Source organism: Aptenodytes patagonicus, chromosome Z (genome assembly GCF_965638725.1).
Source record: "Aptenodytes patagonicus chromosome Z, bAptPat1.pri.cur, whole genome shotgun sequence".
Taxonomy (NCBI): domain Eukaryota; kingdom Metazoa; phylum Chordata; class Aves; order Sphenisciformes; family Spheniscidae; genus Aptenodytes; species Aptenodytes patagonicus.
The window spans coordinates 10,573,875-10,599,006 of record NC_134982.1 but is presented as its reverse complement, the minus strand read 5'-3'; the positions used below and the strand labels follow the sequence as shown (position 1 = coordinate 10,599,006).

General features: G+C 44.5%; 1 protein-coding gene across 4 annotated transcripts in view; it reads right to left on the bottom strand.

Moving 5' to 3' along the window:
- Positions 1-4,867: 4,867 nt before the first annotated feature.
- Positions 4,868-25,132, bottom strand: part of UBAP1 (ubiquitin associated protein 1) — a 37,855-nt gene continuing 17,590 nt past the window's right edge. For 3 of the 4 annotated variants that reach the window (XM_076362047.1, XM_076362048.1, XM_076362046.1), the window contains 7 exons: positions 23,157-23,197; positions 18,125-18,249; positions 14,620-15,549; positions 10,678-10,713; positions 10,030-10,227; positions 8,466-8,567; positions 4,868-7,020 (listed from right to left, as the gene is read on the bottom strand). In XM_076362047.1, coding sequence (XP_076218162.1) covers positions 6,880-7,020; positions 8,466-8,567; positions 10,030-10,227; positions 10,678-10,713; positions 14,620-15,549; positions 18,125-18,249; positions 23,157-23,190 — 1,566 coding nt within the window. In that variant the 5' untranslated portion in view covers positions 23,191-23,197 and the 3' untranslated portion in view covers positions 4,868-6,879. The remainder of the gene's footprint in view (positions 7,021-8,465; positions 8,568-10,029; positions 10,228-10,677; positions 10,714-14,619; positions 15,550-18,124; positions 18,250-23,156; positions 23,198-25,132) is intronic. The other variant, XM_076362049.1, reaches the window with a different exon arrangement.

The window sequence follows — 25,132 nt, the reverse complement described above, 5'->3', positions numbered from 1 at the left end:
GGCACCACAAGCTTTGTATTTCCTTAATACCAGTAAGCCATATTCTTAAGAATAACAATTCAGCAGCCTTTAAATATCTCACAAAGCAGCAGGCAGTCCTGTCTGCAGTATTCATAGCAGCTTCTCACATGCTAAAGGCACTTCTGTGCTGCCAAGAAAATGAGGGGGAAAGAAAAAACACTTTGAAGCCAGACACAGGCCTGAACAGAAGTGCTCCAAAGCTATCCAGAAAAGTGTTTGCAAACAGAAGCGAGAAAAGACAGAGGAGCCACTGTTTGTTAAGTACACTAACGTAACTAGACCATAAATAAATGGAAGTCAAGGCAGGGCAAGAAGTGCTGCCACCTGCAGAAGAAGGAAGGCTCTTGTCACATTTGTTCTTTGCTTGGGGCGAAGGCTCCAAAGCTCCCGAAAGAGGTAGCTTGAGTCATGGGCAATGAGTGGTTAGTAGGGACTTTGTACCAAAGGTTTATCTGGCATGTTAATAAGCATGTGGGTTTCATACTGCTGCCAACAGCGAGAGACCAACAGCTTACCTGCTACAATGTCCGATCTCTGCACTATGGCACAGCTGTAGAGTGCTCATCGTCCAGGTTGACAGAATTCATTTTTCACATCAAAAGAGGGTCTGGTTAGAGGCAGGGGGATTTCAGAAGCTGCTAACAGTGCTGTTATGTGAAGCTGGTATTTGAATCAACAACTACAGAATGATCAGCTGGAGCCCTGCAAAAGCTCTGCTGCTGTATGCATCGCATCTGAACCACAAAACAAGTCCACTTGCTGAAGCCACAAGTGACCTTGAAACATGCTCAGCTGACAACATGCTGTGCAAGCGCTCCCACTCCAAAATTAGGGCTGTCACAGCACGTTTGGCCATCTCACTGTCTCCTCAGTAATGCTTGTAGTAGCTCAGTCAAAGCCTGCTCAGTAGCCAGAAATGCCAAGGGTAAGGGAACACCCTAAGGTCTGACCAACTGTGAATTTTACTGCCTGCTTCTACAGCTACCCCGAGGAGCCCAGGTTTGGCGGAGCAGCAATAGAGTAATCACAGTGACACTCAGTTATCTGGGTTGCATATTTGGTGCAAACACTCCCAAGAATGTCACACAGTGTAGCCTTGGGGAACAGAAGTGCAAGGGGAGGGCTCCTAACAGAAGCCCTACAGCAGTGCCCTGACTGTTGCGGTATTTTTTTTAGCACTGGTTAGTCTCCTCATCTTGCAGTTGAGGCTGGATTACTCTGTGGAGCAGAGTCCCTCCAGGGTCTGAGTTTATGGCTCTCGAGATGGTTCCCGTGTCCAGGTTACAGGCCAGCGGCAAGTCACACCTGAACCCAGGTCTCCCAGCCCTCTTTTCAGAGGCCTTCCTCGCCCAGAGAAATGAGGCTTCCAGGAGCAAGTGTCAGTGGCGTTTTGGGATTTGTGCACAGCGCAGAGCAGGTGTGCATGACAGCCACCAGAGAGCTATAAAGCAGTGGGACACTCAGCGTCTTGTTAAACCCATGGAGGGAAGAGCAGACATTAAACCAAGCTCCCCTTTGAAACAAGTAACTCTTAGAAAGCCTCCCTCCACCTCCTGGGGCCAGGGAGAGCTTTCCTGTCTGTAAGGTGAGGACAACACGTGGCAGCTGGGTAGCCTGTGCACCTTCTGAAAGCACAAATGGATGTGAGCACTTAGAGTAGTTTCCCCAGCACTTTCTCAGCAAGCATACAGAAAACAGGGCTATTGGAGAGCTGCTGAGGAGCTTTGCAACTTCGTTTGGAGCCCAGGAAAAGGTTGGGCTGTAGGATGTGTGCCCAGGTCACAGGAAAATGAGATGCCCAGCCAGTAACGCAGGGCTAGGGAGGAAAACTTCCCCTCCACGTACTCTGACATTTGGGAGATGAGTGTTGGTTGATTGTACTTTCAGGTCTTTTTTTGAAGAGCAGCTCAGCAAAGTACGTTCACAGGCATTTTCAGTCTCTTACCCAAGCTGGCCATTTCTAAAGCAACACTCAAGGAAGAACCATTTGCACAACCAGTAGCGGCATTTTCAGAGGTAGTTGTAACAAGACAGATGAGCGACCAAAAATTTCCATGCGCAGAGGAGATGGGAGTTGAGTCAGCTACCACATTTGAGCCACCTGTGAATCCTGTCTCGTCTACTGTGAAAAAGGCAAGTCTGTCTGGCAGATCTGAGCCCCTGTGCAAGTTCCCAGAGCAGGAACTATTCGCTTCCTGGAGGAATGGCCAGAGGAACACTGAGAACCAACAAATAAACAAAACAACAACAAAAGCAGTTTTCCAAGGTCTGATAATCTTTTTTTAAACTGGAACCAGCCAGCCAATCCCCAAGACTATACCTTGTTAAATGTAAGATTTTATTATCAGCCTGTTCTCAGAATTTTATTTTTCCCTACTGAATGTGAGACTTAACTAAAATAAAAATTAAAAAAAAAAAAAAAGCAGCCCTGGCTGTGAAAATCCACCCATCCTTGGCAATAACAGGACTACAGAGATGCTTGAAGTGCTGCACGCCCAGGAGATACCAAAACTGGGCTCCTAGTACACAACGGACAAAAACGGTAATGTTTTTCTCTCCACTCTTAAGGTTGTTACCTAGATGCTGCCTTAATTCTCGTGTGAAAATGTGCTAAATGAGCATTTTAAAAGTGTCATCCCCTTCCTGCTGTTTGATATTGCACTGACACCTGATATGAATGGTTTTCACTTCCACTTGAGGAACGTATGTGAAAGTGTTTGTCATTACAGCAGTCTAAGAGATTACGAGACCCTGGCCACATACAATCAGATAGATACAGAACTAAAATGGGTTCACTTTTGTATTCAGGTGCAACAAAGACTATTAATGCTCATGGCAGATGCTTGATATTTTATTTGAATAATTGACATTATTTAAAATAAAATTCAATTTACTACAGAATGCTGGCAAAATTTGTTTTAAAGTAAATGTGATCAAAATGCCCGTTTATTTGATTGCAAAAGATTAACTGGGGCTGGGAATCAGTCCGAGATCCCCTTCACACCTGGCCTGTTGACGTTTCAGAAGCTGTCCTCCAGCCACGCGCGGCCAACCCGAACAGCCTGGGGCAGCAGCAGAACAACCCTTGTACCAGGTTTTGCTGCACCTCTGGCAGAAGCCGGCGGTCTCCCCCGCACGGAGAGCTGCCCAGCCACACGCCGTGCAGAAAAGCTGCTGACGCAGGCTCTGCGGTCGGCAAGCCGTGCTGCCCAGGGGAGCTCCGGCAGAGCCAAGTTGCTGCAGGAGCCACGAGGCCGGCCGAAGAAAGCCTTGGGGCACGCTGCAGCCCTGGGGCATGGGGGCATCTGCAGCTCCCACTGCCCGACAGACTGTAGGATCCCAGAAAGAAGCCACCCTCAAAACAAGGCAGCGACCACAGCGGCACCTCTCATCCCACCAGGTCTCCTGCCACGTGCAGGCAGAGCGGGAGCCCTCGGCTGCCGTGTGGGTGACTGACGGCTCTTCAGTGTCACAGCCCTTCTGCTGCTGCTGTCCAGGAGCCATCAGGAGGCAGCTCGGGGGGTCTCTGGCTCAAAGCGCAACCGCCAATTTTGGTTCTGCCTCTACACTTCTCCTCACAAGCCTTTCCACCAAGGCACCCAGACCTCAGTATGTGGCAGCAGCTAGCCCAAGGCGGCAGAACAACCTCTGACAAAGTTAAAACAGTGCCAAGTGCTGGGTACGTAAATCAATCTGACCTGAGAACCTAAGGAAAAGCCCTAAGGTCTGAAGTGTGACTGGGGACGCAGTCATCATCTCGCCAGTTAGCACAGGGCAGAGCCCAGCCTCGCACCAGCCATCAGCAGGACCTCCCCACCAGGCTGAGCTTTGTTTGTAACGTGACAGCAGAGAATGACTACCAGAGCCCCTAGTGACACACCACGCCCAAAGCAACATTAAAATCTCATCACATGGTGTCACTTGTTACAAGTTTCTTCAGAAGTGCCTCTCCCTAGGCCACCAGGTTAATCCCCACTCCATGGTCTTTCCTTCTGTCAGAAGCCACCCCAGAAACACGCTTCCGGCCTTCAGCCACCCAGTGAAGTAAATCCAGAAACCTCACTGCCAAAGCAAGAGCAACGTCACCAGGGAAGACACAGACGAGTAGGTCTCTTTGGAAGGAGGAGACCAGCTTCACAGGTATCACTTCCCATCTTCACCTCTCTGCTCTCACCTCCACAACAGTCTCCATAAGCAGAGTGGTTACTGCAGTGGGGTGTGCTGGTTTTGGCTGGGGTAGAGTTAATTTTCTCCATAGTAGCTAGTGTGGGGCTCTGTTTTGGATTTGTGCTGGAAACAGTGTTGACAATACAGGGATGTTTTCCTTATTGCTGAGCAGTGCTTAGGCAGAGCCAAGGCCTTTTCTGCTCCTCACCCCACCCCACCAGTGAGCAGGCTGGGGGTGCACAAGAAGCTGGGAGGGGACACAGGGGGGGACAGCTGACCCAAACTGGCCAAAGGGATATTTCATACCATGTGATGTCATGCTCAGCACATAAAGCTGGGGGAAGAAGGAGGAAGGGGGGGACGTTCACAGTGATGGTGTTTGTCTTCCCAAGTAACCGTTACGCGTGATGGAGCCCTGCTTTCCTGGAGATGGCTGAACACCTGCCTGCCGATGGGAAGCAGTGAATGAATTCCTTGTTTTGTTTTGCTTGTGTGCGTGGCTTTTGCTTTACCTATTAAACTGTCTTTATCTCAACCCACGAGTTTTCTCACTTTTACTCTTCTGATTCTCTCCCCCATCCCACTGCGGGGGGTGAGCAAGCAGCTGTGTGGTGCTTAGTTGTCAGCTGGGGTTAAGAGCCAGCCCCCACAGGGGAACTGTGAAAAAACTTAACACACATTAACACAACCAAAGAGATGATTTTATTCAGAGTTTTGGTCTAAGTAGTTGTTTCTTTGCTGGCAAGACTTCTTGCCCCTTCAGGACTGTCTAGTACCAGACAGGGACTTGTTTGGATATTCTGAGAAAACCAAAACAAGCAACACAACCAAACGCTCTCAGCAGTGACAGTAAAGCAGCTTGAGTTTTGTTTACCAGCTTTTCTGATTAATCAGGAGCCCCATTTCCTTGTTTCAAACTGTTACATTTCTCACCTGGGAAGGAAAGCTGGGCAACTGCTTTTCAGCCGCTGGTGGGTCAGCAGGTATATCCTTAGACAAGTTTTAACTTCAGCACCCCCCACCAGAAGCTGGTGAAGCTCAATACTACAGGATACGATACCAGGCAATCTGCCCTGGTCCTGCTCATCATCCATCTCCACATCTCCTAGATACTTGCCAGCTACATCTCTCCTCACCATCATTTTGTTTTAAGTAAAGGTATGTAATTAACATAGTTGAGCACCTCACAGCAAATTCCAGGAGTTAACACTGGACCCAAATTAGACGTTTTGGTCATATAAACTTAACAACATAACAGAGACAAATGCCCTCTCCTTCAGGGTTCCTGATGAGCTAAAACCTCCTACTGAAAAGCTTCAACTGAGGCAACGAGCTGAGCCGTTTTCCCCTCCTGAAGTCCAGTGCTCCCGGCTCCATGCTCCAACATGAGTTTGGATCCCTAGGCTTGGTTTTTGCAACAGAACAAAAATAAGCCACAGAAAAAAGCAGCCTGTTCCACCACTGCAGCCGTCTGCCCAGAGACCTCCGGCCGTTCTGCCCAACAGACAGTGTTTGTGTGTGCCTACAGGAGCAGGCAGCACCTGGGCGGGTAGGATCCAGCACGTTCTTCATCCACTGAAGCCAAAGAGCATGAGAGATGGGAACCATGACACTGGGAGTTATATTTGAGGGTTTTATTAGTTGTTCTTCTGCAGAATCAAAATATTTAGCAAATTAAAGATTCCTCAAGACTGCTGATATTTTATGTATTTAGAACTTGAACAATGTACAACGTAATACTTTGAGCTATCAAAACCAACCCAAAACCTGATTTCTAGTACTAGGTGTTATTATGTAATTCTATAGCAGTGTGAGAAATGGAACTAATGCAGTGAGTATATTTGTTTTAAAGAAAGTGCTTGAAAGAAACCTCCTGCATCACACTGAGTATTATTTAAAATAAAAGAGATAACTGATCTCCTAGCAGGGCATTGTCTTAAATATCCTACAAGCCTGGGGGATTAAGAATACTGAGCCCCAGCTCTCTGCCTTCAGGTTCAAGAACCAACACAAGCTGCAGGTCCAGGTAGAGTTCACAGCTTACCTGTTTCAAGAGAGCTTACAGACCACTTGGCATTGGACGCTCATGTCTTGCAGAAATGTTGGATGCACGGGTAAAAAAAAAAACCCACAGGAGGAACAGCTTCTCTCTTTATGCATAGCGACAGTTTCTGAACCAGTGTTTTACTAAGTTACAGACTAACTTTCAACCAAAAAATAAAACTCCATTGCACTAAAGGTCAAATTTAACCAGTTAATCTGGACTGTGACACAGTCAAGTAATTCAGTACAAGCAGACACCATGAAAGCAGCTTCAAAGAACCAAAGCATCCTAGTTTCAGAACCAACTTAGTATTCTTCTGTCCAACTCCAGTGCAACAGGGAGGGGGGGAAACCACTCCTGTCTCTACCTACGTACAATTCCAGTAGAGTTGAGCAGTCTAAACTCTCTGGCCAAGCTGGAAAAAGGAAACTTAGGAAAGGACACTTTAAAAATTTAATTTAAGAAAGAAAGTTGGCTCTCAGTGGAAAGAGAAACGCTGGAGTGATGCACGCGGGTGGGCTTGCTCAGTCACTCTCCCATGTATGCGAAAAGCCGGACTCCTTCCTGCCGAGAGCAAGTCACACTGGATGCAAAGGTGGCGGGGCTGGTCCTGCTCCGTTGCACGCCGAGAATCCAGGAATGTGTTTTCAGCTGGCTCCTGCACGGGCCATTAGATCTTCCAAAGCATTGTGTTGGTCGTTGTTATGTAATAATAAGACCTCCTTAATGTCTTTTAGTTCAAAGCCCATTTCTTTAAATTGACTCATTAGTTGGAGAAGTTCTGTGATCTGAAAGACACAGAGAGTCCATTATTTGCAAGAGAAAAGAGGATCAGTGCTTGGTGGAGGTTTAGCACAGAGCCAGTCTTCAGTGACTGGGCACCCCATGGGGTGGGTTCCTCCTCCCCAAGTACAGCCCGATCCAGCTCCGTTCAGAGACAGTCCACTCACACCCGAGCCGGCAGAGCTCTGGGTGCAGTAGCCCACGGAGCCCCAGCTTCAGGCCCTTGTGTTTGCAGTCCTGCACTTCCAAAATCCTCTTCAGCAAGGGCACCAAAGCTCAGTCCGCGGGGGTGTCTTTCCCAGTAGGAAATTTAGCAGCCTGGCCCAATTTGGGCTCCCAAAAATGCTGATTAATGGCACCCTGCTCCCCCATCCAGAAGCTCCTGCTGCATCTGAATTTTTGTAAAGTTACTTCAACTTTGGGAACAGTACGGTAGTCCTTGCTATCAAATGGCTCTTCTGATCTGGGGCAAACTTGGAAGATTAGCACAAATCCTATTGGACACACTGTGTACGATACTACCAACATCAACCACGAATCCTCCCCGAGTTTTGAAAAATAAAGTGACAAGAAGTGAATCAGCTGATCAGACTTTTATGAACCCTCTGCCATCTACAGGGCCTCTGCTCCACTCCAGAGGAAAGAAAAACCCAAAAAAAACCAAGCAGGTTGAAATGGACGATCAGGACATTAGCCATTTCCAATTTTGGGGTTAAGCCAGTAGGAAATGCGTTTCCTGAACTCAGTCACTTCTCCCATCTTCACGCTGTTGTTCCTCTGTTTGCAAGCTCACCACTAAGTCCAAGAAAGGCAGGAAGGCATATACGTATCTGGGGGGGTTGGGTTGCACCTCTAAAGATTTCATATAACAACCTGGGACACAACAGGCTGGCAGACTTTAAAAGATCCTGCTGTCCTCTGCCCTGGCTACCTGCTCCTGCCTCTGTACCTTTGGTGCTGGTCAAGCAGCCAGACAGTGAACCAGACCCCAAACCCTGTATTTTCCAGCTTCTTCCAGAGCGAGCCCTAACCCAATTTCCTGAGCAGCCAGGCAGATGTCTTTGTACAAGGGAGAAAATTCATGGCCAGGGCAGGCTGGCAGGATTTGAAAGATAATTTGTTGCTTCTGAAGTTAACTGTCTCTGTACCAAACACCTCGCCCACAAGAAAACTCCGGGTTCAAAACATTACAACCAGAATAAGCAGGGTCTTTAAAAAAATCCTTTCCCCATAAAAATGCGTGCAAGTGAGAGTAATAAAACAACACAGAAGAATTCTAATGCTTTAACACATATTTGCTTTATCACGGCAAAGATGTCCTTTGGCAGTCAGTTTTTGGAAACAAGGCAACATTACCACAAAAGCCAGAATTAAATCAGCCAGAGGAACTGCTGCTACAATTCCCCATCACGGCACATTCTCTCCATTGCTTAGCACTTTGTGCCCTCACCTTCTCCTCTGAACACTGGTGCATTTCCAAAGCTGCTTCAACAAGAAGTGGATCAAAGCCCTTCTCACAAAGCTGTCCATGTGCAAACAGGTAATCCAAAACCTGTGGGGAATGAAGAAAAGCAGCTAAGTTTGCAGAGCGGCATTCGCAGCGCGCGGTTGAGTACCATCTCCGTACACACAGAAGGGCTGAGCACGACTCTACCCCAGGCTTCACCAGGGACTGAGATAAAGTCCTTCCTAGTAGAGCTGAGACGCTCTTTATGCAAGAGCTTGTTCAGAGAAAACAGACGAGCCCCCTTCTCCTCCTGCGCTCTCCCACCAGCTCTGAACGTCATCTTCCACTCTAGTCAAAACAGTCTCAGAAGCCTATCTTTAGCCTTCCGTGCCTGATCACTGAGCAGAAAACAGAGGTTTAACTGTGCTTTTTATACTACAAGTTTTTAAAATGAAACCACAGGTCCAGCAGTCAAGATGCGTCAGCTTTTAGCTTCCTCAGACAGCCACAAGAGCTGATGCAATCTGAAAGCAGTCAGCCTTTTAAGATCAACTCAGCATACAGAAACCGCTGCCAAATTTCTTATCTGTCCTCAGCTTTGAGAGGTATGGGGAAAGGTCAGATAGGTAATGCTAGGAAGGCGAAAGAACACAGCCTGCAAATACAGCAGGATTTAAAACTGCCCTCCTAAGGGCCTTTTTTTCCATTTGATACTACAGTACACTCCAGCACACAGCTTAAACGGTTCTCGATGCGTAGGTAGTGGGCAAGCAGATCAGCTCCACAAGCAGAAGTCACTGGGACACTCCTCCTCCCCAAGCACAGTTCCACCAGATGATGCTCTGTGCAGCATACGGCCTGCCTAGGGTCAGCATGGAAAGTTTGGCCACGCTCTCCCCACTTTAAAATGTTTGTTTGAAGTGGATCCAAGACCCAGAGCCACGCTTCACCCTGCAGCGCTCTGTGCTATGTGACCTGGTTTTAGCAAGTGTTTGAGGCAACACAGGAGGCAGGAAGCACGGCAACCAGAGCACACAGAAGAAAGTCGGTCAGTGGTGCCTTGCGAGAGCCTTTCAGGGCTGTCTTAAGTCTGCAGGGGCCAATCTCTCTACAAGGAGAGAGGTCAGCACTGCAACCCTTTGTGCTCAGAACAAGGGACGTTGGCTGCTTTTTTGTCACAGAGCACTAAGCATGGCATAGAGCCACGCTAAGCTTTCTTCAGATAGTTTTGTGGCTCCTGGGAAGACCCAGTACCCCTCCCAGCTTCACATGGAGCTAAGGGCCCATCCCAAGCTCAGAGCAGCTCTGACCCAGTGCCCAGAGGTGTGGCTGACTCAAGCAGTCTCTCATCAGAAACATCCACAGAGACCCTTTTCTTCGGTTCCGGCTGCCTTTACTGCCAGGTGACAACTTCTCTAGCGGTAAATATCGCAGTGGCTACAGGCTACAACCCTCCATTAGAATAAAAGTACTCCTCCCCCCCCAATCCATTTTGCAAACCCAAGCTTGTTTCTCAGCAGAATCAGCATCCAATCAAGGGTTTCTTTCCTGTTGCACAAGCTCTTACCTGGTCTATATTCTGTCCCTTCTTCTTCATGGCTTTCAGGACGTTCTCGGGCGAGTACCCCATGTTGACGACTGTCTCTACGCACTGCCTCTCACTAGCAGAGAGGACCTGCTGTAGTTCAGGAGCGGGGCTACCCGACTGCTTTGTGCAGCTGGTGTTATTGGGCACTTTAGACACTGGGAAATTTTGGTGCGTTACCTAAAGGGGAAAACCCAGAGGCTGAGGTGATGGTCATCTTCTGCATCCCCACATCCTGCTTCTGGCTAGCGCAGAACCAGGATACCCCATGTAATTAATCCGAGAGGCTTTCTAGACTGCCCTTAGGAAGTTACTCACTGTTAGGATGAAACCAAGCAGTGCACATAATCTGACTCCCACCATACTATTTTTACCCTCAAAACAACAATCAACATCCCAGATTCTTTGCAATATACCCTCTCCTACCGGTGGGACCAAAACCTTTTCAACAGTGAAGGTCCTTATGATACAGCCAAACCCTGTACCTCAGAGGAAGCATGGAAATTGCTTCCTTCACCCCAAGTTTACTTGCCACCTATGATTTTTTGTACTCAAAGGAACACTACTTCCGGAGATTTTCAGAAACACGAAAAGTTACCAGTGCAAGCACACAGGTATTTGGGAACTTACCACAGGGATTTCTGTTTCCTTGTAGTCTGGGTGTACCTGTTGGACAACACATGAATAAGATGACTATGAACATTATGCACCAGTGAGCAGAATTTGCTACAGCTGGGGGAGAAGGGTTTTATGGAGAGAACTGGGCATAAGTCTACCATCCTAAGGGGACTTGTGGTCTGATCAGGCTTCCAGATGTGAGATGCAGACATTACGCACCTGTGTGTAGTTATAGAATAGCCATCATAAGGAACGTTTCTTCTCTCAGCACTCTACAAATGGATTATATTCCAAGAAGGATGTGTCCCCCCTCATAATAATTGTAAGCTTATTTATTCTGTTGCTGTAATGGCTACATGTTCACACAGCTCAGTGTAACATGCTGGCTCCCATTCAGCTCTTGACCCAGTGCTACGCGGCCTGAATGACAGGGATAATTTTGAAGCCATTGCCTAAACACTTCTCTTGACTTTTTGACCATGAGAAGGAGTAAGAGAAACATATACCCCTTTTCTACTCTCAAAGCACTGCATTTCATACGCCATATATGAGCAATGTGGTACACTGGCTAAAAAGAGCATGTGATTTTTCTACCCACGCCCAACACTTGCTCCCATTCCCAGTATGCCGACAAGGCTGGGTAACGTTCCCTGCTGTACACCTGCTCCGTTTCTGCAGAACCAGGCTGGCAGACAGCAGAACCAATGCACCGCTTTATGCTACTTTGCCCAAGATAACAGCAGTGCAAAGGCAGAAATTTGCCCCACCAAATCTGGATGTTTCAATTCATCCATTTAAAAGTCTTCCTGCATTTTAAATAGAATTAGAAAAGACTGCAAGAAATCACTGTGGACCAAGACCCTCAGTTTTTTGTGATACTTATTATGCCAACACAGATTGCTTGAAAGCTTGTCCACTTCTTTCAGAAAGGCCTTCTTTGGGCCCAAACTAAACAACAAGAAACTGTTTGTAGAAAAACAGTTCTGAGAAAATCTATTAGGATTTTGACAAACTCTATTTATTTGCAAAAAAACCCCAAACCACCTCCAATGAGGTTTTGTTCTGCATTTCCAACCATTTTCACCTCCAGGGTAAGAATTTCTCTTCTAGCATGCAAAGCCTGAGAAATCATATTCAGTCTGATGGACTGGTTTACCCAAGAACCTCTCCTCATAGTGATAGAGGGGTTCAAAGCTCTTTGCACACACCCTCTCCAGACGCTTTTGCCAGAGCAAAAATCACTAGAGTATGGGATACACTGAAACGGGGGTCTGCAGTAGTCCTGAAATCAGCTGGTTATCAAACTGAAGGATGATGCTTTGTTATTGATGCTGCAGCCAGGAAAACCAAAACTGCTTCTGACACCAGGGATTCAAGAGTCTGGGAAAACCAACTCCTCCTCCTCAATCTACCTGAGCTTGACAGCCTGTGCTCGTGGCCAGTGACTCCCAGTGGAGGAGGGAAACACCTAAAGGAATTGCAGGGGACAAAGCCAGGACTAGTCACTCAGCAGCCACGCTCCCTTACGTCTCAAACTTGCATTTCAGTGCCCTTCAAGAAGCAGACGTGCAGTGCTTTCAGAACGTGCTTGCACATTGCGCCTAATTTTAGGGACTGCATACAGAGGCCAAGAGCCCTGCCTGCAGCTGGTGTGCCCGCACGCATCATGCTGCTGCAGCGGTATATATTCTGAATGGTCCACCAGGAGTGCCCCATCCTCCCGTAACCAGAGATTTCTGTAAATAAAATGCATCATACTAGTCAGGTCTCTGACCAGCTTTGTTTAATTCCAACCTGTTATTTTCACTAGTCAATTTCTCCTTCTGCCAATGCCGCAAAAAGCAAACCAGTGAGCTTCAAAAAAAGACGAGGGGACCACCCAGGACAGAATCAGTGCAGCCTCAGAGAAGTCACAGGTTTATTTCCATCCTAAAAATCCTAGATCCAATTCACTGGTAAAGCATAAACTCCAGTGGTAACTCCAAATCCAGTTACAATTTCTAGTCTTGTGAGAAAAAAAAATTATATATAAAATCACTGTGGAATACACTGGGACAGATAATTGTCCTGAGGCTTTCTAAAAAGGACAGGCTTATTCTTGTAACCTTGCAGAAAAGGGACTCATGACCCTTCTGCTCCTAGCCACAGGGATGACTGTGACTTCCTTCTATCATTTCCGTACTCTGAGGATTTTTGTTACATTTACTTCAATACTTTTTTTGCATTTACTTCAACTTCTTGCAGCTCAGCTGTCATTTTCCAGCCACTGGGACCATATTGTGGAAACATGAAACAAGTATAGTCTGAAGTCTTGGAATTTAAACAAAAAGAACTAGTTCTGTTGGCATACCTATTTCTTGGTTTGCTACTTCCAAAGCACAGTTTCAAATGAAGATCCTAGTAAGTCTATTTTTTCTGTTTCTTTGTTTATCAGTTTGTATCTTCCTTCACAGCATTCTCAAGAATACACCTTCCCTCTTGGTCTTTAATAAGTTTTAATCCATCTTAAAGATTTGCATAGTTAGAGTGAAAATCTGACCATCTGAATGCCCATCTATCTAGCTGTAAGTGATCTTTCATGTTAATCCCTAGAGATGTGTCATGTGTCATACTTCAAGGTTTCACCTCTGAGCTACATACGATCATACAATCACCTCTCAAACCTGTGATCTGTAGCAGTGAGCAGCTGCTCAGCACATTGCTGCTTTTGCCGAAGTTTACTGTATTAAATTTGTTCTAGTCATCAATAAACAGCTGTTCTGCTGCACTCTGACAAATACAGTAGTTGTCAGAATGCTGTATTTCGCAATTAAAAGTGCATTTACCTAAGCCTGAAAAAGAGGCAAAAGAAAAACAGGAGAGAAGCAGTGTCACTTGTTCCAGAGCACATGGTGTCACACAAAAACCTACAGTATGCCAGTAAGACCACAGAACCACTGAAGCACCACTCATATTGGACAGAAGAAAACAGATTATTTTAGAGCCAGCTACAGGATTTGACTATACAGCCTTCACTAGGCTTCATGAGTATTGGTGTCCAGACCTTAGGTTCTTTGGGAAAAAAAGCCCACACGCTTACTCAAATCTCTGCTCTTATTCACAAAGAGACAAAGACAACAGCTGGCCTAAAGTTAAGTGTCCTCAAAGTAATTTTAGAACTTGCCACAATTTGAGGAAACAAAGCGTCAACCTCCTAACGTAACCAACTGTAACGTTAGTGATCTGAGATGATCTTCAAGACTGGTTTTGGTATCCACCAAGCAATCCTTCCACCCTCCTTAACAAGGAAGAGGGTAAATACCAGATTTCAGACCACCATCATTTTCTTCCTTTTAAAGATTAGATTTTAAAAGGACCTGCAGGAAGAAAACTTAAAAAAAAAAAAAGGGGGGGGGGGCATTTATTTCACTGCAGGTCAACTGCAAGCACTTTTTTCTTTCCTGAATAACAGAGCACATCTGTGTTTTTTAATCTATTATTGCTTTTATTCCTTGAAAAGCCTGCATTTCCCATTATTTCCAGGAAATAAATAAGCAAGCCAAGGAACAAATCTAGAAAAGATTTAACTCAAAAACTAATAGCACTTCAGAACTGGATATATCTCAGTTGGATAACACAGAATGCAGGACCGTACAAAAAAGGTATATTACGCACTTAGCTCAAAGGTGTGCAGCTACAAACAATAAGAGGTGAAAAGCTGAAAGAAAAATCACCAGAATTCATCTAAAAATATCTGATTTTGGGGAAACTCTCAGAGTAATAATCTGAGGTTCAGAACTGCCAGCATGAAGACCTGTTGGACTGATCAATTTGTCCTGTAAATTAAGAGGATCTACACATCACTCCCATTAAATGAAACTAAAACGAAAGCCACAGGACATTTTAGAAGTAACATTTGCCTCCGCACCTCCACATCTCCCCAGCAACCCCAATTCTAATCCACTGCATGTTTACCGTAGTTGCTGTGCTTTGAGATGATGATTCTTCTGTACAAACTGTCGACACAGCCAGGGAAGGCAGCCTGGATGAAGAGGATAATGTTGATGTCTCCATGCCACTGTCCTCATTTAAAGCTGAAAGACCAACCATATGGTGTCCATTCAGTTCACTAGCTTTACTCTGAGCACAGGTCTGCAAAGAGCTGAGCAAAGTGCCATTGCGGAGACAGGAGGTGCTGTGGAAAGTGCTCGTGAGCTTTGATGATTTTTGATCACTCTCATCGGAGTCAAGTTTGGGAAAGGACAAGGATTTGATACTGCTCACTGAAGTGATAGGGGACAGGGACACTTTGGAAGACAAGGACATCTTTTCACAGTTTCCCAACTGCGGTAAAGTGATAAAGCCATTGGGTTTGTGAAGGGGCTTGAAGTCCAGCGTGGCCCTTTCTATGGATGCCAGAACCTCCTCATCTTGCAACACAGACTCAGACCCTCCTTTGGGCAAAGTATTATCTAAAAGCTGGGCAACAACTGGCCCAGTAGTACCAACGTGAATTTCAAGAATATTTTTTAATTCTTCCTTATCATCGATAGTTTTTAATTCCAGTTTGTCAAATGGGTCTTCTTCACATTCAAAATCAGCTGGGTTGAAGTCTGCTTTTGGACAAGGTGGACTGAGAACCTTTTGCTTCACAGCGCTGCTGTTAGCTGGCGTGGGCGTAAGAATATTATTGTGCTGCAGGCTAGCGAGGATGGGATTAATAGGAGGAGGCATGGCCTCAGGGCAAGGTCCCTCTGAGAACCCCATTTTGTTGCTGTCCTCTGGAGCCGCTTTTGAGTTTGCTAGCGCTTCTTCTGCCTTGCGTTCAGCTTCTCTCTGGGCAGCTTGAATTTTTTTGATATCTTCAGCCCACTCGATTGTTTTCTTTTCCAGTGAGAAGTCATACTGACATGAAGTGGAGGGGAAAGGAAAGGAGGGGGGGAAAAAAAAAAAAAAAGATAAATTATAAGGATCATAGCCGCTACTTCTAACAGCAACATAAGTAACAGAGTAAGAGCTACATGAATTACCACAGACAGGCACCATTTTTTCCCCAGCATCTCTTGTAACCTACAGACTGGCAAAGCTAGAAGACACCAGAAGTAGTTAATTTTGCCTCTAGCAGCAAAACCTGTCTATAGTCTCGATAAGAATATCATATTTTGCCCACTTCCTACATTTAGTTTTGCTTTAGAACTACTGATCATCCCAACATCAGTTTCACAGCCCTCCCACCCTCTCCCCCCAAGACAATGGATGTAGCAGGGGAATTCTAATGCGTTACTAGGTGGACAATCATACCCAGACCTGGCACCACTGAACCACCCCCTGTCCACAAGTTCCACAAGTCATTCAAGACTACGGCAGAGTATTTTTTTCATCCAAAGACCAATGCGGTATCACTCAGTTCCCCCTAAAAGATTTCTAAGGGACTGGATATTAGAGTTTTACACCCTCTAGTTTAAGAGGTATTGGCATTCTTACCCCAGTGCCAATGGCTCACCAGCCAAAGGGGATATACTGGCTACACCGACGATAACTACCTGCAGTACCAGATTTTGCTGCAGTTACTGGTGTGACAGCATCCCACAAGCTTTTCTCATTTAACATAAGCTCCTTCAGGGCCAGGTTAGCACAGGAAGGCATTTGTAAGCTACTCACTACCAGTTTACTAGCCACTGTAGCGGCTTGGTCGAGAGGACAGAATTCTGAACAGACTAAATCTACTTAAAGCTTTAATATCTTATGAAGAATGAACAGCCTCAAATGCTCTTTAAATAACCACAAAACGTTCAGAGAACACAGCCTGCAAGCTAAGTCCAGGGTGTAACCTACCTGCAACTCACAAGAAGTCGTAAGATATCCTTGCCAGGAATATGGCACAACCAAACAGGAGAGCTCTTGCCATGGGACTGCTAGGTCATACAAATTCCTCGCTCTGAAGAGCAACAAGCCAGCAAGGCTTGCCAGGCCTCTACTGGGATTTTCTGGGACTCGCTATGTGTTGTGTCACATCCCATCCTATAGCAGGCTCCAGTGAGATCCTGGAGACCTGTTGTCTCACCTGTATTAACAGTTTTCCCTTCCCTTAGGCTCTAAGAGTCCAAGAGGCGTGATACACAATTTATCAGCAAGGTGACTTTGTAAAACTACTCACTGGCAGAAGTGCTGGGCACTACTCATTACACATTCTTTGCTATCTGAGCAGAGCTATTGTAGTTTTGTGTGTGTGTGTGTGTGTGTGTGTGTGTATGTATATGATCATATATGGCCAAATTGACCAAAGCCATATATTTTTTATATTAAAAAAATGGGGGGTATTTATAAAAATATATAGCTTTGGGCAATTTTTGTTCCCCTTTTTTTTTTTAAACAGCTCTCACTACAGCTGTAAAAAAGTCAAATTGCACTGCGAGATGCATAGTCTACATAGTCACATCATATTATACAAGGCGTTGCAGTCCAGTTGGGCATACTATACTTGAGCCTCAGCTTGGCAGGAAAATGGAGATGCAGCACAATGAAGCCAGCAATAGGACATTAGAGTCTCCTTTAGCTCTCCCACACCAGCTTAACTGGGTGGAAATATGTGTATTAGGACAATCAGGTAATCATTTAATGGTTATAATGAAAAAGCCATGATGTAGGGTAATAGGGTAATATGCAGGGCAGGGGAAAAAAAAAGAAGTCAAAAAAAGAGACAGAACCATCTACAGCAACCTGTCACAGCTGAAGCAAAAACAATCATCAATTTGGACTGACCAAGGAAAATCACGGATCCAAATGAGACAACATAGTACAATTAGATTTCCTGTATCACAACCTGCATTTGGAGATTAGATTTTTCAACAGTTATGCTAAAGCAATTGATTTTATGCTACCAAGAGTTTATGGTAACAGAGACATGTCCTCAAAGACCTGGAAGCTATGCATACCAAGCTGTAACCTGTTTGCCCTACAGCTGGAAAAGAATTCCCACTCAGAACTGCACAGAAAACAAGAACTGGAAGTTTATTATCTTCATCCCACTATTGTGAGAAGCCATAAAATATGGTCATAGAAACACCTGTTACCCTCAAACAAGATTCTGCAAGTATGCCATAGCAGGGGTGTATCAGTTCTTACCGTTTTTCCTCTTAAAAATGCCACTCGAATTTAGTCACAGTAACATTTAGACCCATAACTATTACACAAAAGCATTGTGCTCTTTTGAAGTAGATACACTAAAATAAATACTATTAGGCTTTTTAAAGTGATAAGTAGAAGAAACTTCTTGCACGGCCTATCATATTTTTATCTTTCTATACATTCTAACAGATCTTCTGCAACTACTGCTTGGCATACAAAATGACACTACAGGACCAACAAGACTAACATTTGAACACGTGTGCAAACTGTGACTGCTTGTGATTTACAGCACCACATGTTGGGGGCTAGAGGCAAGGGGGAAGAGAGCGGAAAGGCAAAACACATCACTTACCTGGGCTTCTCTGACAAGCTGAGAAGAATCAGGCAGGCAGAAACCAATGGGTAATCCAACCTTCGCTGGGGTTTTGAATTTGTCTCCTATCTTAAATGGGACATCATCAAGGTAACTGAAAGGCCCTAAGATCAAAAGCAGAAATTGTATCAAAAACACCTTACGACATTAATGTATTCAATTTTGTATGACTCACATTTCTGTATTTGGGAGCTATTTTATCGCTGTTGCCCCAACTACACCAGGTGACTTAATACAAAGGAAGTTGCTTGACCAGAAACACATTGAATGTTTGGACTTCTTTGCCTCAGTTTTGGTTTTGGAGGGGTTTTTTGTTGCCTTTTTTGTTTTTAAAGTTCTAGCCCACAACTATTAAAAAAACCCCAAACCCACAACATAACAATCCAACAGTTGAACAGATTTTGAAGTCAATATACCCAACATTAGCTTCTCCTGTGACAAGACTATGCCTACACAACTGGAAGCTGAAGCTCTCCTGAACACTGTATTCTGTTATGTCCCTATAAAAAGATCCACCATTTTTTGTCATATTCTAAACAGGCTTTAAAATGACCCAGGTTTAGAGCAGCTAAGACAAACAAAAATCCAGGTTTTGGCATACAAGTAGGAAGTAACATTTGGACAGAAGTGGTCACAAGGGCAGAGTGGCCCAAAGTCTAGACACTCCACTTTAACACAGTGAAGTAGCTCAAGACTACTTAGCATAGCAATTCTGATTTTTGAAACAAGGCAATCTAACTTAATCAGCTGTCTGATTTGTGATCACTCCAGTGAGAGGCCTCAGACTTATTTCACGGTCCTCCATCTGTCCTTTGTATCTATCCCTTACACGTGGTATTTAAAAAGCGTTTTAGGATGAAACTCTTCAAGCATCCTGCAAACTCACGAGGCAGAATCACTTAGAGCTCAACCACCTCCAAGAAGCCAGACTATAGAATCATAGAATCATTAAGGTTGGAAGAGACCTCTAAGATCATCGAGTCCAACCGTCAACCCAACACCACCATGCCCACTAAACCATGTCCCTAAGTGCCTCATCTACACGTCTTTTAAATACGTCCAGGGATGGGGACTCAACCACTCCCCTGGGTGTTTGTTTTCCTTGAGCTGCTGTGAAGAACTATTAGAAAATCCACAATATAACTTGCACTCAGTTTCTCGATTAACTGAAGGGTGCCTGGATCACTGGTCTAAGCTTTTGGAATTACAGGCAAGGTTTCCAGCTGTGTATAACAACCTGAAGTGTTCCTCTAGCACTCATTTGTAACTTCGCTTTGAGTGTTGCGGATCCAAAAACATTAGTGGCAACATCTAAGATGGTGTTCAGTGACTACCCTCTTGCTCAGTGAGCTGTGACTTGCCATTTTTATCTGACTCATTTTCATACTCAGATGACAGTTTAAGTACTGTTTGTGTTCCTTCACTGTTGACTCATCTACAACAAGGCAGCCACAGGCTCCAAAAGGATGAGCAGCTTTTGAAAACAAGAACATCCTGCTAATTTGGAGTTAAACATTTATGTGCTGACATCACTTGAGCTCTGATACTATGCACCACACTGGCTGGTCCTAGGGTCCTGTTAGGACACAGGTGGTATTTCCTCCAGCTTTGAAACCATCAGGCTGAATAACCTACATCCCACCTGCACCACCAGGACAAAAAAATGCTCCAGGCAGAATATATTGGTTTTTTCACCAATCCTTACTGGGAAGCACACATTCAAGCATTACACAGCACAGCATCCAGATGGCACCTCACTGGCCACCAACACCACTATTTGCAACATGGCATCCAAATTGTATTTGAGCTGGCAATCTAAGAACCTGGATATGCCAAAGTGTTTGCTTACGCAGAAACAGCAACTGTGGCAGCCTTTGCACTGAGAGTGGTAAATCATGGCAAGGTCAGAGACAACCAGATCTCCCGACTGCTCAGAGGCTGGTGTGACTGCTGCTATTACGCTCTGCTCAGTCCCACTGGCACGAGTCCTACTCTAAGCGGGATGATCCAAGCGAAGCAGGATTAGCACTCTGCACCGATCTCACAGCCCAAGTTGCTCAGTGTGCAAATACTTGTCTTATTAGACCTATTGACACAGTAAGTGGTAGACACCTCCCCTTGCACAGCTGCCACCTTTGCCTGAAACAGATACTAGCCACAGAGGGTACAAGCACACATTGTGGTATTTACATAGCAACACTCTTTGGTTTGATGCAGTAAAAAAAAAAAAAAAAAAGCTAAACACACCTAGACTAGATGGACTGCATTGATAGCTGCCAGTTTAACCTCAGAAGCTAGACGATGGACTAAAAACCTTCTAGTTGCTTCCCAGTATATTGATTTTTTAATAACAACCACTGCAATAACCTCATCTTGAATATAACTCTGCTACAAAACCTGCAAGCACACATTAAGAAACATACCAAGTGTTTCAGGACATTTGATGGTAAAAAGTCTTTCTGAGGCAAAACACTGATGCACATAGTATTCACTTTGTTCCAGCCCAGTCAGAACAGTACTAGTCTAGTGAAGTTAAAATCTGATCCAGAAAGCCAAGAACCATTTTCTTTTTGTAAACAGATGACCCTTCTGCCTGAACGCACTGATGGGTAAGGGTGCAAATTGTTTTAATTGGCAAATTCTAAAGCAAAAAGCAAAATCTACATATAGAAAGTATTATGCAAGCCACTGTTTCAATAGTCACACGTTCAAGTGAAGCAATTAAAGTTTTTTTTCGAACTGGTATTTAATATGGCTGTTAGCCACTGCATCCTTTTAGCAGTTAAAAGCATATTGAGGAAGTTCTGAGAATAGCCCTGGCAAAACTATACCTGTCAGCCTGATCTCTGACACTGTGCACCATATGATATTCCTGGCCCAAGGAACTACTACAAGAATAAGATTTCTCTCCGCTTTAGTGTAACGCAGAAATCACTGGCCCACTCATAGAAGTGTCCTGCAGTTCGGTAGCAAAATCGAAACATTTCAGATAAAACCAGTTACCAGTTATGAATGGGGAACAGTTTTGAAACCAAGTGGAACTTCATTTTTGTGGTCACACAAACCACACTTACATACTGTTCAGAAATTGGAGTTAAAAGCTTTCAAGTTGTATAGTGACAGTGATGACAGCAGTATTAACGTACTGCATTTGGTATAACCCATGCTTTTTGTGCAACAGATGAGAGCTGCATTTCTAGATGCCACTAATTACTAGAACTTAAGCTTGACCTTCTAATTATTCAAATGACAGGAGAGCATTTGAAGTTACATGCTTAGGCATAGTTACAGGTGTACGCTAAGAATACCCTTCCAGACAGGAAAAGGGTTCCTTTCTCTCCACCCATACCTTATGTTCCCATCTTCATCTCCATCTGAACATGGTCCTGAGCAACCTGCTCTAGGTGGCTCTGCTTGAGCAGGGAGTTTGGACATGATGATCTACAGAGGTCCCTTCCAACCTCAACCATTCTGTGATTCAACAACAGTCTTCTAACCTCTAATAAGCAGCTCAGTATTAAGTACAAGAGATGCATCAGCTATGTTGACCGATTTCATCAGCCTGCCAGAGACATTGAGCTGAAGGTAGCTGTTGGGCTAGATGCTTTACAGTAAGCCAAAATTCACTTAGTGGGATTAATTCTTAACAACCCTGGAGAAGACTGAAACAATTGCCCTGCTGATTTCATAAGACATAATAAGCCAAGGAAGTTGCTCTACTACTCCTCAGAAACAGTACTGTGACAGTGTCGCTGGTGTCATTAGGAACAGAGGGTACACAAAAGGGTAGACAAGTTAACCAGCTAGCTTACAGTACCATTTGTTATGATTTTGTTATATTTGAAGCCAGGAGCATGTTCCACCACACCATACTGGTTTGAGAAATATTTAAGACATGTTGAATTCTAGTCCTGAGCAGTGTCTTTGCTAGCCTGGTTTAGGAAGCAGAAAGAAGAGAGAAATAAAAACAGATTCAAAAGACAAGCAGTTCAGAGTGTTCATAGCGACCATTCACAAATAGAAAAGCATGAAGAGCTGGCAGCTATCTAATAAAGACGTTGTCTTGCAGCAGGATCACTGGGCCACAGCAAAGGAGACCATCTAAAAATTAAGTGTTGATAGGCCATTTTTATTAATCCTTAACCATGTATTTAAGTGAGGCATTTCTTATTCTGTACTTCAACTTTACACTTGCAAGACTGAATAAAAAGCTTGAGGAAAAACGGAATTCCCCAGGACCCTCTTATCTGAAAGATTATCCAGGAAGATCAAGGCTGAGTTTCTAAAAGCAGAAGTTTCTACAGCATGAAAAATCATGTTAGAAATTTCACATGAACCTCCCAGTATTGCCTTGAATGATTACTGATTTGAAGAAGCTACATTACGTACAACAAACTGAACTTTGATGTTCCACAGAAATATTAATCCTCTCAAATTACACCCCATTTTCTAAAAGATAAGCACATATACAGGCAAATAATTTTTATGATACCAATCATCTGCATGATGCTACACATCTCAAATGTAGAAGATGATGTTCTCTTCTTCACTTGCCTGCTGAACAAGATTAGTCCAATTTAGGAACAAAAAAAAAAATCACTGCTGAGCAAAAAGCAAGCATAGCTCAGCGATATATTAAAAGCTTCACTTTCAATCCTACTTCTCATGTGACTTCCATAGAAAGGAGCTACAGCTCTAGCTTCCACTTCAGCAAGCATCAGATCAGTATCACAACTGTAGTTCAGCTTTGATTTTGAAGTGGGGGAAGGTATTATTCTGCCATGAAGGAGTAGGGAACAGTCACAGGCTGAATTTCAGTTTAACCAGAGAACAGGCACAGCATCAGCAAGCAACTATGCAAGAAGGAAGCCAAGGCACTTCACTCCTAACAAAAAACTACTCAGAGGCTAAACAGATTAGTCTCTATGGACTGTCTAGGCTGGGACATTTAGTCAGCAGCAACAGTAGGATTCATCCTCTTGAAAAGACAAGGATGCCAAATTTCACTTACCATGAGAGTCGGATCCCAACTTCTTAGAAGCCATTTAGAACCTGAAAAACATTTAAAGACAGCTTTAACAATTTATACATGTAGCACAGCGTAAGCCTACGCAGTTCTAGAGAGTCTTATCTCTAGCTTATGGGACACGTTGCAGACACTTGCTGTTTATCCTGTTCCCCAGATAGATAAGCAAACTTATTTTATAGCCTTGAGAAGTGACTGAGCAGACAAATAACTTAGCCCAGGGTCTGACAATCTAAATGGCAAAATGAATAAGAAAAAGAAAAACAGCCAAGAAGCAGCCAGGTTGATCAGGAAGGCAGAGAGAGTTCCAGATCACAGCGCTCAGAGGCTGCTCTGTCCCAGCCCTACGGAGGACACCCTGCCTCCCTTGGCATTAAGAATAGCCCTTCCTACTGGAAATACCACACTGATCCTCTTCAGTTTAATCCATGATGCTCTAAAAAGGGATACTATCATATTGGGTACGCAGTTAGCCAGTGTGGCACTTGTCTAGACACACTGGGTGTCTAGACAGATAACAATACAGGTATACAATAAACGGTACCATTCGGAAGATATTTTTGGATACACACAAGAAAACAATGCTAACAACAGTCCTCATCCACTGCCTACAGAATTTTACTAACAACTTTTAAAATTTGGATGCAAATCCTACATGGCCAAGGTGTTAAACACAGAAGTGCCTAGCCAGCTTTTAACACGGAGCAGGCCTATTCTGAGAAAAGAGTTGTTTAAGATAGAACTAGCTGTCTAATTAGTTGTCAGCTAAAACCCTGCTCCAGGACGCTTATGCTGTGTTCAATAACATAACTGGTTCTTTTGCTAGATTAGAAGTACATCACAAGATCCTTCTCAAGACACCACAGCATAATTCTTTGAATAACTGAATTTGTAAGTCCTCCTTTGACATTATGCATGACAATGAATAAGAGCTGCCCTTTGTTCCTGAAGTCCTCCAGCTCATAGACTGAAATGCCCAACAGCTGTTCTTCAAAAACATGAAGTTATTTGGTACACCCCTCAGCAGCAGGCAGCACTCAAAGCACAACTTGGAGCAGGTCTAACATTCACACCCATCATTCTTCAATTGAGGTCTCTTAGCCTCACTGTTTCCTCATTGCAGATTCCAACTGCAAATGTTAACTTAAAGGAAGGGTGTCACAAGGTAAGGATTACACTGACATCTTAGCTATTCCTCCTGGCAGCTGCTGACACATCTGTGGTCAGGAAGAGCCAGTTTCAAGTACTTTAGGAAAGTACCTTTTGCTGTGCAAAGGTCCCTTTCAACATTATGTTGAAATCAATAGGTGAACCAACCCTACTGGCTAACGGGAATTCAACACACGGCTAAAGTCAAAGCTGTACGAAGAACATCACCCAGGTGCAACCAGACTTCATGAAACACAGTGAGCAGACGCTAGGCTATGGGGGAGTGAGTCATGCTGGGCAACTCCCGGCATACCTTGCACATAAAAGCCATGTGTCATTCTGCTCGATGTTTGTCAGGTTCTTCTCAGCACACCTCACCATCTCTCTCACCATTGGTATTACATCCAAAACTACTCCACTAAGCCAGAGAACTGGTTTTGGCACTAGCTGGCAACTGCTTCTCAGAAGCAAACAAAACATTGAGGCTTCAAAGACGTAAGAAAAAGGAGGTAAAACAGTGCCAAGCCTGTCGTCTCAGAAAGGCTGTCAAGGGCAAAGTCACAAGACCACCCAGTACAGTTGCATGTCAACTACTAGAGCTGAGTGGGCTTTACTGGTCGCAGTGATGCAGAGGAGAAGACCAGACTGCAGACTACAGCACATGAAACACGCTGCACCTTTCAGACCCGGATCACACTGTCAGACAAGCTGCTATGTTGCTAGAACCTCTGTGTGAGAGTAGGAATTAAGATGTCAACTTGATTTGTTATTGAAAAAGCCAGGCCACATGTGAAATCATACAGCCTTCACAT